At 31.5% G+C, this 13,023-nt stretch overlaps 1 protein-coding gene across 4 annotated transcripts in view; it reads left to right on the top strand.

The window, feature by feature from the left end:
- Positions 1-2,628: 2,628 nt before the first annotated feature.
- The window catches only part of LOC111422761 (doublesex- and mab-3-related transcription factor DM-W), a 90,236-nt gene continuing 79,841 nt past the window's right edge, over positions 2,629-13,023 (top strand). For all 4 annotated transcript variants that reach the window (XM_023055978.2, XM_071197859.1, XM_071197861.1 and 1 more), the window contains exon 1: positions 2,629-4,041. In XM_023055978.2, coding sequence (XP_022911746.1) covers positions 3,627-4,041 — 415 coding nt within the window. In that variant the 5' untranslated portion in view covers positions 2,629-3,626. The remainder of the gene's footprint in view (positions 4,042-13,023) is intronic.

The following is a 13,023-nucleotide window of genomic DNA, read 5'->3' as shown; positions in this document are numbered from 1 at the left end:
ACTATGTTGTATATGTATATTGAACTAAAACTAGAACTAATACTAGAACTAACACAAGACCTAGAACTAGAATCATTCGGGTTTAGTCGTCTTGAGAGACGTGCGGCTAAATCCGAATGATTCTAGTTCTAGGTCTAGTGTTAGTTCTAGTTTTAAAGTAGCACCATCACTAGAACTAATACAATTAGATTGTGGTATATTTTTATTGAACGAAAAGTAGAACTAACACCAGACCAAGAACCTTACTTATCATAAGGACGTCACCTTTTTCCAAGCAAAACTTTTCCTTTGCAAAACTATCTGTACTATTAAGCTATGTTGGTAACTATGGTTACTATACAGGTGTCTCAGCGAGACCGGTCATTAGACGTTTCTGGGGTTCTGGCAAAAATAAAAATTTGAGAATTCAGACATAAGTATTATTAATTACGATCTCTTCGACTAAAATATTTTCAGATTTCTTACACTTCCGGTTATACCGGAAGTCGCCACCTACGTTATTTTTTTAAATGGAACACCCTGTATATTTTTACATATTTGGATTTGTCTGTTTTCAAGGTTTATAAATTAATTTTCATTAAACATTCTGCAAGTTCTACTAAGAACTTTGTCGCACTTTTCGTGCACAAAAAATAAATTATGGATTTCTTCATTTGTATAAACATTATTTACGTTATTAATACCCATTTTAACTGGTTTTAGACTCACAAGCATCAAACAACCTAAATTAGACTTTGACGTTTATCAATAAGTCATTAAACATTTGTTTTCCATGGCACACTAGGTTAATATCCATATGATATGTGAGCATTTTTCAAAAAACCCTAATTATTTCTCAAACTATTAATGTTAAGCATAGGACATATGGAATATAACAGATGTAAAATGAGACGCCGAAGACGACTAAGTAATAAAATATGGAAGGTGCCATTTAAAAAAACGAAGTTATGGTGCTTCCAAATTTCGAAAAGTTTGCGTATCATAGTAAAGTGACCAAACGATCTAGACAGCCGTTCTCGGCACCAAAACATACTCCATCATGTTGTTTATGCATGTTATGAATCCTAAATAGATATCTCAAAAATTGAGTGTTCTATGATTTTTTGAACAAATGCAAAAAGTAAAGTTATTTATAAACCTCCAAAACAGACAAATCCAAATATGTAAAAATATACAGGATGTTCCATTTAAAAAAATAAAGTAGGTGCGACTTCCGGTATAACCGGAACTGCTAGAAATCTGAAAATATTTTAGATGAAGAGAACATAATTGATAATATTTAAGTCTGCATTCTCAAATTTTTTGTTTGGCCAGAACCCTAAAAACGTCTAATTACCGGTCTCGCTGAGACACCTGTATACGATATAAATCGTACTTATAACTATAACTAATAAAATGATGTATAAAAAAAATCTTTTATAAAACTAAAACTCATAAACTATTGGTTTATAACTTGTCTTGAAACGGAAACATATTATTTAAAAATTAAACTTTATTTGAAATAAATAATTTAAAAATAAGAATAAAAGTTTTCTACTTTTCTCCGTGACTCCATCTATTGTTGATTTGATTAACTTTGAAGATTGGCGCTGTTAAAGATAGCAGAACGTTGTTATGTACAACCGCTGATAGATGGCGCAAAATTTCTTTAGGTAAATAATATATAACAGCGAGCTTCTGGTTTGATAAATTCCTATAAAATATAAGTTAAGTGAATAAAAATCTGTAAATTTACTAAAAAGCTTAAATCAAAAATTAGAATTCTTTCTGCTACTTTCAAATGAATCAACGAGTAAATAATAGATAGAGATATATTTCAATGTTATTTATTTTGAAAGTTTTAGATACTATATTAAAATTGTTTAATTAAGATAAACGTTTATGCATCAAATAAAATTTCCCAAGAAATCTTGTGAAATTTAATATTACCTAAGTTTTCCAAATCCTTTTGGCAAACATTAGCAGTTTATAAATTGTTTGGAATTCATACGGAAATGTAAAAAATAACATTTCACTCTCGCACTATGCCAAAAAGTATACTGGCAAATCCCGAGAAAATTTACGTGACCATTCACCCGATTTAGCAACAATGTTTAAGTTTTAGTTCCAAATGTAAAATCTTACCATTTTAACATTACATCTCCTAATATGTTTGTAATTTTGATTAATATACATAAAATTTTCCTATTATAATTATTATGCATATAACTTTTGTATTATTTATTTATATCCAGTTTTTCAACATGTTCTTTAAAGGAAATCTTAACGTTTACTAAAAAACGCGGTTCTGTAGATGGCTTAATTAATCCTAAACCGGTTGAGCAAGATATTGTCAAGTGAGATTATTGATTTAAGCAAAAATACTTACAGATTACAAGTTACAAATTGATTAATTCATTAACTTTAAAGATTTGGACAAAGATTTCAGTAAGAACGAGTTACGATATTGGCGATTTTTGCAAATAAAATATTTGTTGTTATGTTAATTATTTTTTGGGTAAGTCGATAAGGAAAAAATAAGTAATCAATCAATTTATTTATAAATTAACAAAAAGTGGTTGATTTATAAGACAGATAAGTACATAGAAATAAAATAAACCAAACAGTTGTTTATAGTGGGTAATTTTAATGAAAAGGTTGAAGAGAGATGAAGGAATAAGAAAGGACTTAGCAAAAGACATTAAACTGGAACTGTTTAACGCGTTGGCATCAGGAAGCGTTGACGGCGTCGCGACGCCCTCGAAATTTAGGCATTGTGTATCGTACGAAGTGAGAAGGAGGGAGCATCGCGACGCCACCGCGGGTCCCTATTACCAGCCATAAACGAGACTCAGAGGCGCATAACGAATAGAACAGAGTATCGTAAACTGCTAATATAACCGAGCAGTAGTAGTGGTAGTACGTGGTGGCGACGTCGTCGTCGTCGTCGTCGTCTGGTGCAGCTTCTGCATCGCAGGATTCGTTTCGTCCCGGTTTCGCACTGAACGAACACGAACAGGACGGACGTAGCTTTCGTATAGCCTACGGAGGCTGCTATCAAAACTCACTTCCACGAGTTATAGCCGCATAAAACACGGTTGCACTGTACACTCCGCACATGCACATTCCCCCACCGTTCAAGTCGTAAATGGTCGTACCCTTTGCCCCGCCACAGCCGTTCGCGATGCAATCCTGCACAACTTCACTCCACTTTGGCATTGCAAGACCGATAGTTCATTTTCTAGCAGAGACAGTTCATATAAGCGTGTGTCCACCTAGACAGCCGCCGGTTGATACTTAGAATACCAAAAACCTTGTTCTCCCTATCGTACTCGTCGTCGTCGACGTCGTACACGTGGACCTCACGTTCAGTGCTACTCTCACGTTGTCTCCTACTCTCTATACACCGCCAACAGTGCCTCGTGCTCTCGCAACTGCTGACAGTTCTCTCTTAACCTGTTGCTCGCACGCAACATATAAATCCGGGGATTCCGGGGATCCAAAAAAAAGATCAAATTTTAATTATCCTCCCTCACTTAGAAACATTAATAAAATTAAAAAAATAAATATTATAATAAACTCTTTCAAAAACTTTAAATTACAACCGTGATTTCTTCATTTCCTTGAATTCGTTGTTAGTGGTGATCATGTCCGATCAACAGGATTACGAGACGAAGATGGACCTAAACGCGTCTAGTACATCGAGCAGTCCGAGGACACCGCCAAATTGCGCTCGATGTAGAAATCACCGGGTAAAAGTCCCGCTGAAGGGCCATAAAAGATACTGTAAGTACAGGCATTGCAAGTGTGAAAAATGCCGGCTTACTTCCGAAAGACAGAGAGTGATGGCAATGCAAACCGCACTTCGTCGAGCACAAGCTCAAGACGAAGCAATGTTAAGGCAAGGGGTGATTCCCCAATCGAAAAGCCCTGCACCGCTTCATAGTGGCCCCGACCGAACATACGAATGTGAATCACCAGGATCTTCATCAACACCAACTTTTCCGGAAGTTGTCAGGAAAGCGCCGATGGAACCAATCAGAGATAATTTGGGGAATAACAGTAAGTACTTTTACAATTTTTTTGTTAAAAGCTTTATTTATCGCTGTGAATTAATTTATTTTTTAAAAGTACATATCAAATCAAAGGATTAAAGGTGTACAACTGAAACTATATAAGTAAAAACTCTAATACCATCACTAATACCTTAACTTGATTTATCAACTATTCAAATTAAATGACTTGCAACGAAAAAAAGCAGTTTTAATAACTTTATAATTACACCTTTTCATTTAAGCAGTAGTAACTGTTTTAATTTGAGTGTATTAATAAATTTAATTTTGTTTTTATTAAGTTATAATTTTATTGACAATATGTCGTTTTGATAAATTTGTGTAAAATAGTGAGATCTTAAGCAGTAATAGATCGTATCCTTAATGAGATAGAAGGTAAATTATAGGTTAAAGCAAAAAAGAAATACATCGCCCGATTTAAAAAAAAAAGGTTAAATTATATTCCAGAGTTCCTGTTAAGTTGTGAATTTTTTTCCATTTTTTATGCAATCGTGATTTTAATTACGTGACGTTTTAGCATAATTATGTTTAACTTTTAACTTGAATACCTGGTTAACTAGAACAGATGCGAGAATTTTGACTCATTTTTTCGTAAATAATAAATTAATTTGGATTTTAAGTCATTTTGGCAAACCGTAAAGGTCTTTCACTCTGTATGGTTAATTTTAATTTCTGGTGGCCGATGCTTTTTATATCCGGACGTAGAGTAATGTGCGATATTTGTATACTTCAAATGTAATTAACAAAATTTTACAACACCTCTCGTGCTCATTATAAAACTTTTTTCAATAATAAACTGTCTCGTTGAAATTGTAAAAAAATTATTTCTGAAATTATATGGGGAGTGTAAATGGATAATGTAATAATAGATCGGTATTGCAATCAGTGTCAATCGTGAATTAAAAAAAATTACTTTTACCAGTTGTTGAAACTGTAACGATTTCAATTAAAAGAATTAATCAATTTAAAAAAAACTTCTATGAGAAAATTATGTCTAATAATTTCTCAATTTTTAGTTATGACAGCATTAATAATGATAATAATAATCATATTTATAAATTTTCTCCGCATTCCGTGACAGAATGTATAAATATTTAATATAAATTAATTGGAATCTCCTGCTTTACTCTTTACATTAAACTCACCATGCACGCGAAGATTAATCTTCTACTAACTAAACATTAATGACATCTTCAAATATCTTGTCGTCCGGAAAATTATAATCGGTAGTTACCCGACTTTCACCTGACATTCACAATGTACACTCAGATCAGTTATCGGACCTTAAACCGAAATAAATGTCACATCATAAGCCTTAGGTTGTGTCCCGCCAGTGGTTAGCGTTAATCCGTTATAAGGCGTTGCGAAATAATTTATGAACAACTTGCATAACCAGTTTTTAGGGAACGAGATCTTATTACTACGTCTTCTGAGACTGGAAGAATTTACAACGATTATCTTAACTATTTTACCTTTTAGAAAGTAAAATAATTGATACAGAATTAATAATTTTCTATGTAGATAACTTCATTTGTTTTGATTATCTAAAAGATTTATTTTAGAAACTGTTAAACCTGCATATTTCTAGTTCTAGGTCTAATGTTTGTTCTAGTGACAGTGGTAGGTAGCGCTAGTTAGCATAAGATATCACTATGTTGCATATTTTTATTGCACTAAAATGTTTCGAATGTTTCTGGTTCTAGGTATGGTGTTAGTTCTACTTTTCGTTCAATAAAAATATACCACAATCTAACGCTAAATAACAATTAAAACTAGAACTAACACTAGACCTAGATCAAGACACATTCGGATTTAGCTGCATGTCTTTCAAGACGGCTAAACCCGAATGATTCTAGTTCTAGCTCTTGTGTTAGTTCTAGTGCTAGTGCAAAACTAGAACTAACACTAGACCGAGAACTAGAAACATTTGGATTTAGCCGCATGTCTCTCAAGACGGCTAAACCCAAATGAGTCTAGTTCTAGGTCTTGTGTTAGTTCTAGTGCTAGTGCTAGCGTAAAACTAGAACTAACACTAGACCTAAAACTAGAAAATTCGGGTTTAGCCGTGCGTCTCCTAAGACGGCCGAAAACTCAGGCAAAACTTTGCAAAACTACCTAATGCCTGTACTATTAAGCTATGTTGCATTTTATGCGGGACAGTGCAAGTGCATGGCAGTTTCGAAACTATTGTTGATGAATTTCCCGGTATCTTACATTTCGTTTCACTTGATTTTCAAATCTGCAATGTGATCCAAACTGTATCTAAATTAGATATAATGTCGAAAACTCCAAATTTCGTGCTAGCTTTTACTTAACTTATTTTACCGTGTATTAAAATATCCAAGGTAAAATTAAAAAACTTTACGGAAAGAACCCAACGTGACTAATCTCTTTTTCGGATTTCAACAGTTTAATATCTTTCTAGGCTTTTGAAACTTTTATATAAAATAGAAGACAGAAAAAAGCCAGGGTTCTTTCTGGATCCTTTTGGATTCCATGATCAAAACTTTTCTTCAAACTTCTTTTCAAACCTCCTCCTCTAATTAAAACTTTTCTGTTTTTTTGTCTGCATTTCTTTCTGATATCACTTTAGTTATTTTTGGAATTTCTATATGCGTATGCTAATAAAAGATGAGAAAACAGCAATACTTCAGGCAATTCTGCAAATTATTGGCCACCATAGAAATCATATCATATTAATTATAGAACTTAGGCCGCAAGGCTTAATGAGGTGAAATCGTACTAGGAGCATTTGTGTGATTAAGACAATTGCTAATACTGATACAATATTAGATAATACATATTAAAGCGGTTCAGCTTCAAGTGACCACGACTTGGTATCATTTGTTCTTTTTCTAATTGTTTGTTAAGCTTGTGCAATGTATGTTGTTACTGTATTAACGTGATATTAACTGTAATACCTCAGCCACAAGCGACCTCGTCTTAACTTCGGACGAAGAATGTACTATTTTGACTTATTAAGCTGATAACGCCTGCCGAGGATCTATTGCATGTATTGTCCAATGTTATATTGATGTGGTATTAACTATAGTGCCTTGGCCTGACTTAAGCCGAAGAATGTGCAATTTTGCTTGCAATCGTAGTGTTCATTATTGTATCGATGGTGCAGAAGAAAGTATGATTATGTATTATTAAGACCAGGATACAATTTTAGTTAAGTAGATTCAATATTAGATCAAAATATTCATAAATGTCGGATAATTACGTATCCTTTGATGTGTTGCATTTTTGCATTTTTTCTGTATTGTTAAGGTAGTATTAAATTGAACAATTTTATGGGGTAGATCATGGAAGGTATGTTTCTTAGATACCATCAAAGAGAAGAAATGTACTCAATGAGATCATGGAATTATAGTTTGAGTTTGGAATATTCGTTATCTGTTCGAGAAGTTTTTTTTCCTCTCCTTGTAAAACACGTTTCTTCCTCATTTTGTGTCTAATTATGGATTGATTTTATTTCGACTTGGTTTCATCAACAGTTTTCGTTGGCTTAATCCTGCACACTTTGAATCTTAGCATATTTAAATACTTTTGAGCTAGAATCTTTATATTTTCTTCTCCGTTTCGTTCCTAATAGTTTTAAAAAAGGAATCATTTCCCACACAAAGGGATGTTTGGTACTAGATTTTTGGGTTGTCACTAGGAAGCAGACTTACTTAATACAAGGATTGATGTCATAACGGCTTAGAGGAGCCATGAACAAAATCCATGGTTGATTCTCAATTGAAATTTCATAATGTGCTGTGATTGTTCTAAACTGCAATCTGACTTAAACAATCTACATGCTTTTTGCTTAAATAAACGCCTTTCATTAAACTTATCAAAGTGTAATGTTATTTCCTTCTCTAGGAGGGTGAACACAATCCACTACAATTATAGCGTCGCTGGTGAGAGGTTGCAACGTGTCTCATTTATTAGAGATTTGGGTGTTACATTTTATTATAAATTATTATTTGATAAACATATCGATACTGTTGTCTCCAAAGCCTGGCGTATGTTAGGATTTATTATGAGATCAACGGTAGCTTTTTCAAACATTGCTGCAATTAGAAATCTCTATTTTGCCTATGTTTACAGCACACTTAACTTCTGCAGCGTCGTTTGGAATCCTCAGTATCTCTCGTATAAATCTAGAATTGAGCGTATTCAATCTAAATTCCTCAAATACCTTTGTTTTAAATTTTCCATTCAATACATTGATTACGAATCAACTTGCATTTCTTTTCGTATGTTAACCCTCAACCAGCGTCGCTTTTGTGGGGATATATTATATTTTTACAAACTTTTGAACAACAAGTGTGATTCTCCAATGCTTGTTGGTTCTATATGTGTTCACGTTCCTCCGAGATTACTTCGCTTTGATTTATGACATTTATGACACCTACTCCTAGAACCAATGCCTGTCAAAACTCTCCTTTATTGAGAATGGCAAGATCGGCAAATCGTGTTAACATAGATCTGTTTCAGTATTCTTTCTATGCATTTAAAAAACTGCTCTTTGCTGCAGTTGGTGTGTTGCCTCGAGCGTTCATTTGATATTTGATATATGATATATTTATATCACCTAAACTTAGTTTTAGTTTTTTTTCCTTTTGAATCACTTTTGTACCATTAATGTTAATTCATTATTATTATTATTGTGAACTGTAATTCTATTTTATTTGTATACAATTGGTTGTTTGTGGTACAGTATTATTGGGTTCGACCTGTTTCTGTACCCACATGAAATAAATAAATAATAACCAAAAGTGTTATTCAAGTTACTTTTCTTTTTTATTCATTTTATTATTATCGATAATTTAAGAAATGTATTAATTATGGGTTTTAAATGCAAAATATGTTTTTATGTAATGAATTTATGCGTGTATGTAAATTATTTATTAAATTGTAGTCATTTTCTTTTATATACGATGATATGAGAATTAAAATAATGCAATGAATGAATGTTTATGAAATAGAATTTTAATTATTGAATTACAAAAACTATAATACGGAGGAATATCTGGAGAAGCATAAATCACTTAATAGAACCTTGAATGAATATCGATAGAATTCATGAAGTGAATTATGTAAAACTACTTCCGTAAAAAATTCCGTAAAAAAAAACATGACATAATAATTCACAGTTTAAGAAATTCTTTATTTCATATGATGAGTAATTTGTATTTTCGTTCTCTTTAAAACTTCAAAATTTCTTCTTTTAACAATATTTAATAAAATGTTTTATTATTTTATGTACAAAGGTTTATAAGAAATGTGTGATCCCTATTCTTTGTGGAGGATCATGAGGTAGTTTTGTGTTGTTCAAAATATTTAAAATTAAATAAACTCTAAATAATGAATTTGCCTAAAGTAATTCTTACGATATTTTTCTTAGTTTTTGAGATTGCTTTTTACTTTCTCGGATTTACTTATTATACATAATCATGCTCAAAATTCAACTCCGACATTGTCATGGGTCTATACGTTTTCATAGTCCCACAATCTATTTCGACTATTTTTGGCACTGATTTTGTGTATATAAATTTCATAATACTAACCTACACAATAGAATTTAAAATTCATTGCATCAAGATTAACAGAAATTAAGAATTCAAAAAACTAGATTTAGTTTAAAATGCTTTCTATTTCATCATATCTCTCAATTAGTTTTAGAGTTATGATTCTTTATCTAATCATTAATGATTTTAATGGATTTTAAACTACAGAAAAGATCTGTTTTCATTAAAAAGATCGAAACGAAAACGTTCTGACAAAACTTGTCATTTTAACTGCCGTCCTCTAGTATAAGTAGACGCTTAAGACGCTTATAATTTGTGCATGACTTCACTCTAAGTAGTAGTTGCGTTAAGATTTTGTTACAAAACTACGATAGTCTTGAGGGATGACAGGTTTTTGTTTAATTCTTTACTTTTTTTCGCAAAGAATATAAAGAAATTTTGTAATCCAACTCCCAGAATTGAACATGCCTCTTCTTTTATGAAATTACATTGCAGTTCTAATCTTCTTATCTCTTTAAAAATGATATAAATCTTATTGTGCAACCACTCAGATATATGATGAAGCTAATAAAGATATCTATGTAATTTACATATTTTCGGAGAACTTACAAGATTATTTTGGCCACACATTTTAAATAATTAATAGGTCACTTAATAATTGATCTTATAGACCTAATATTAGTGATCATAAGCGATTCAATTAATTTTTTAATTTACCAAATCAATCTGCTTTCGATTTACCTTTAACATAAATATTAATGAGTTGGCTACAGAAACGTGTTTCTCACGATGAATATATTATTTTAAATCATGTATTTAGACGATAATGATTGTTCAAAAAATCATAAAAATTGTACGCCTAGCAACAAATTCTTAAAAATATCATTTCAAATGATGTCGATCAAGATTGATCCTTGTCAGTAAAAAAAATTGTCTACAACCATTTAATTAAGAAATAATGAAATCCCATTTGACTCGAAAAGCTCCACCGGCTGAGCTCGACACCTGATTAACAGCATTTTGAATCTTAAAGAACGAGATTCGCCGATTTCACGGACTGATCATAATCGAGCCGGTTAGCCCTGGAGGAATTGAAATTAAACTAAGATTAAGTTAAAAGAACGAACTGATTTCGGCGGACGGGCCAAGGTTGTGTGTAAAAAAAGGAAGGTGCAGGATTATTTTTTTAAAATTCGTTTTGCATCAATATATTCATTAATAGCAGGCAATCCTCTTCCAAGACAAAAACCTGTTATTTAAATAGGTTATTGCATCATAATCGGCGTAAAATGTAATAAATAATTAAATTTGTTCTTGCAGTGGTTTCCACGACATGAAAAGATTGAGATCAAAAGATTTGGTATTAATTGTCATGACAGTTTCTGCAGGAACAATTTATTTACTTGGGGGTTCTCAGATATAGTGATGAGTAAGAAGTTGGGCATTAAAAAATCCAACAATATGGATTTACGTCATGAATAAAATTATCTGGTTTTTTAATTTGTTTTAAAAGTAACATAAAATTACATAATCAAAACATATAAAATATTGTAATATTTAAGAAATTATAGTAGTAACTGTAAAGAAAAAAACCTTTAAAGTTTAATAGTGTATTAAAATAAAAATGTCGACATAATCAAGTTTTCCCACATTACTTGACTCAATTACATAACATTTAATCATATACAAAAATATTAACCTTTATTTATATTTCTACTTAATAATTCTTATTTTGTTTAAAACAAGTCATTTTTTAAGAAGAAAATTATTAAGGGTATATATTTAACAGCCTTTCATCGTCGCATTTTTCAAACGATTTTTTTATGATACTGTTATACTCATAGTTGGTGCCAAAATATATAACGCAAACTTTACTTTAAATAGCGCATCACTTCAAGTGACTTGTCATGTCGCCTTGGAAGTGGCCCGGAATACAACGGCTAAGCTAATAGATTAGTTATTGTTGGAACGTTTGAACCAAGCACCCAAGCCTTAATAGTAAGAAGAGCTGTCACAATATTAAATCTATTCAATTTATTGTACTTAAAAAAATTACTTACGTCATTTGATAATGTTTTATTTTTATCTACAAAATATTAATTTTAAATATATTCTTGTTATTGTTGTATAAATAAGTGTTTATAAACATATAATTAACCTTGTTAAAATATTTTCAAGATGAAACATTGAACTTATTTTTATTTTAATTTAATTACATGATACTGCTCAATGTATTTAAAGTAATTATTATTTATTTTTATTTCTGATTTGAAGCCCATAGTAACACTTTTAATAGCGGTTGGAAACAAGTGCGATATCGAAGTTTTATTTATATCGTATGTGCATAAATTTGAACGAGTTGGTCCAACACAGCTGAGTGCCCCAGGATTTAAAAACGCGTGTGTCCCCGTTTTTATAAATCGACCTATATGGCCAGGACCCAGACCCGCCTCTCTATTCAAATTATTTTAATACTGTGTTTATGATTCCTTTTTAATTTTTAAAATTGAAACAAAAATTGTTTTCTAACCGAAGAAAGTGATGTACCTTTTTAGATCAATTCAAAAATTTTGAATTCAACACGTTCGTTTCCTTTAATGCCGTTGGTGTGAATTTACAATGTAAATTAGTCGGTCTCGATTTAATGTTGTGTTAACACGCAACGAGTTATATATTATAAAACTTCAGAATTGCATTTAAAGTATCTTAAATCGTTTTCTAGATAAACTAAATGAATAAAACTAAATAGATTCACTGTCAGCTATGTGTATTAATATATATATTATTTAATTGAAAACGTTATTTCATATGGTATTTAATTAAGGTGTGGAAAAGAGTAATGCAAATTGAAACGCAAGTTACAATGTGTCACAAAATTAGTCGTTTTATAACTCAAGGTTATAACTTTTTTATCTGGAAATTTAAATTAGAAATAGGTTTATGATGTAATCTAACAAAGTTAAAAAAATTTTAAAACATTCCGTGTTTAAACAGTTTTAACGTGTCATCATCATATTTTTTTCTATGCTAATAATGCAGTACTTCTCACTTTGGTTGAAATATTTCTAATTTAGTATTTTCTGGCCCAAAATCACCCACTTGTCGGTGATAAGCCACTTTCAAGGTCCTATAAAAAATATTAGACTAGAGAGAGACAATTAAAAATGGCAAATCTCCAAAAATATATGACTCAGTTGCTGAAGTGGGGAGTAGAAAGATCAGCAGAAAGCAGAACTCGCGGAGTTGCATAATAAAATTATATCAGGACTTATAAACTCCATAGAGTGAAGAAACAGTATCACTATTCCCCTCTTTAAGAAAGGAACATCCCCAGACCAAGAAAATTACATGAAACTATTTTTCCTTCTCTTGGAATATCGCATGCTGAAGCAAGATGGGAAAAGACGAACTAAAAATGATATGCTACGTGGACGACGCAACATTTATTG

This window comes from Onthophagus taurus, chromosome 7, assembly GCF_036711975.1.
Source record: "Onthophagus taurus isolate NC chromosome 7, IU_Otau_3.0, whole genome shotgun sequence".
NCBI classification, from domain to species: Eukaryota; Metazoa; Arthropoda; class Insecta; order Coleoptera; family Scarabaeidae; genus Onthophagus; species Onthophagus taurus.
Note: the sequence above shows the minus strand (reverse complement) of the source record. Positions and strands in the feature narration are given on the sequence as shown.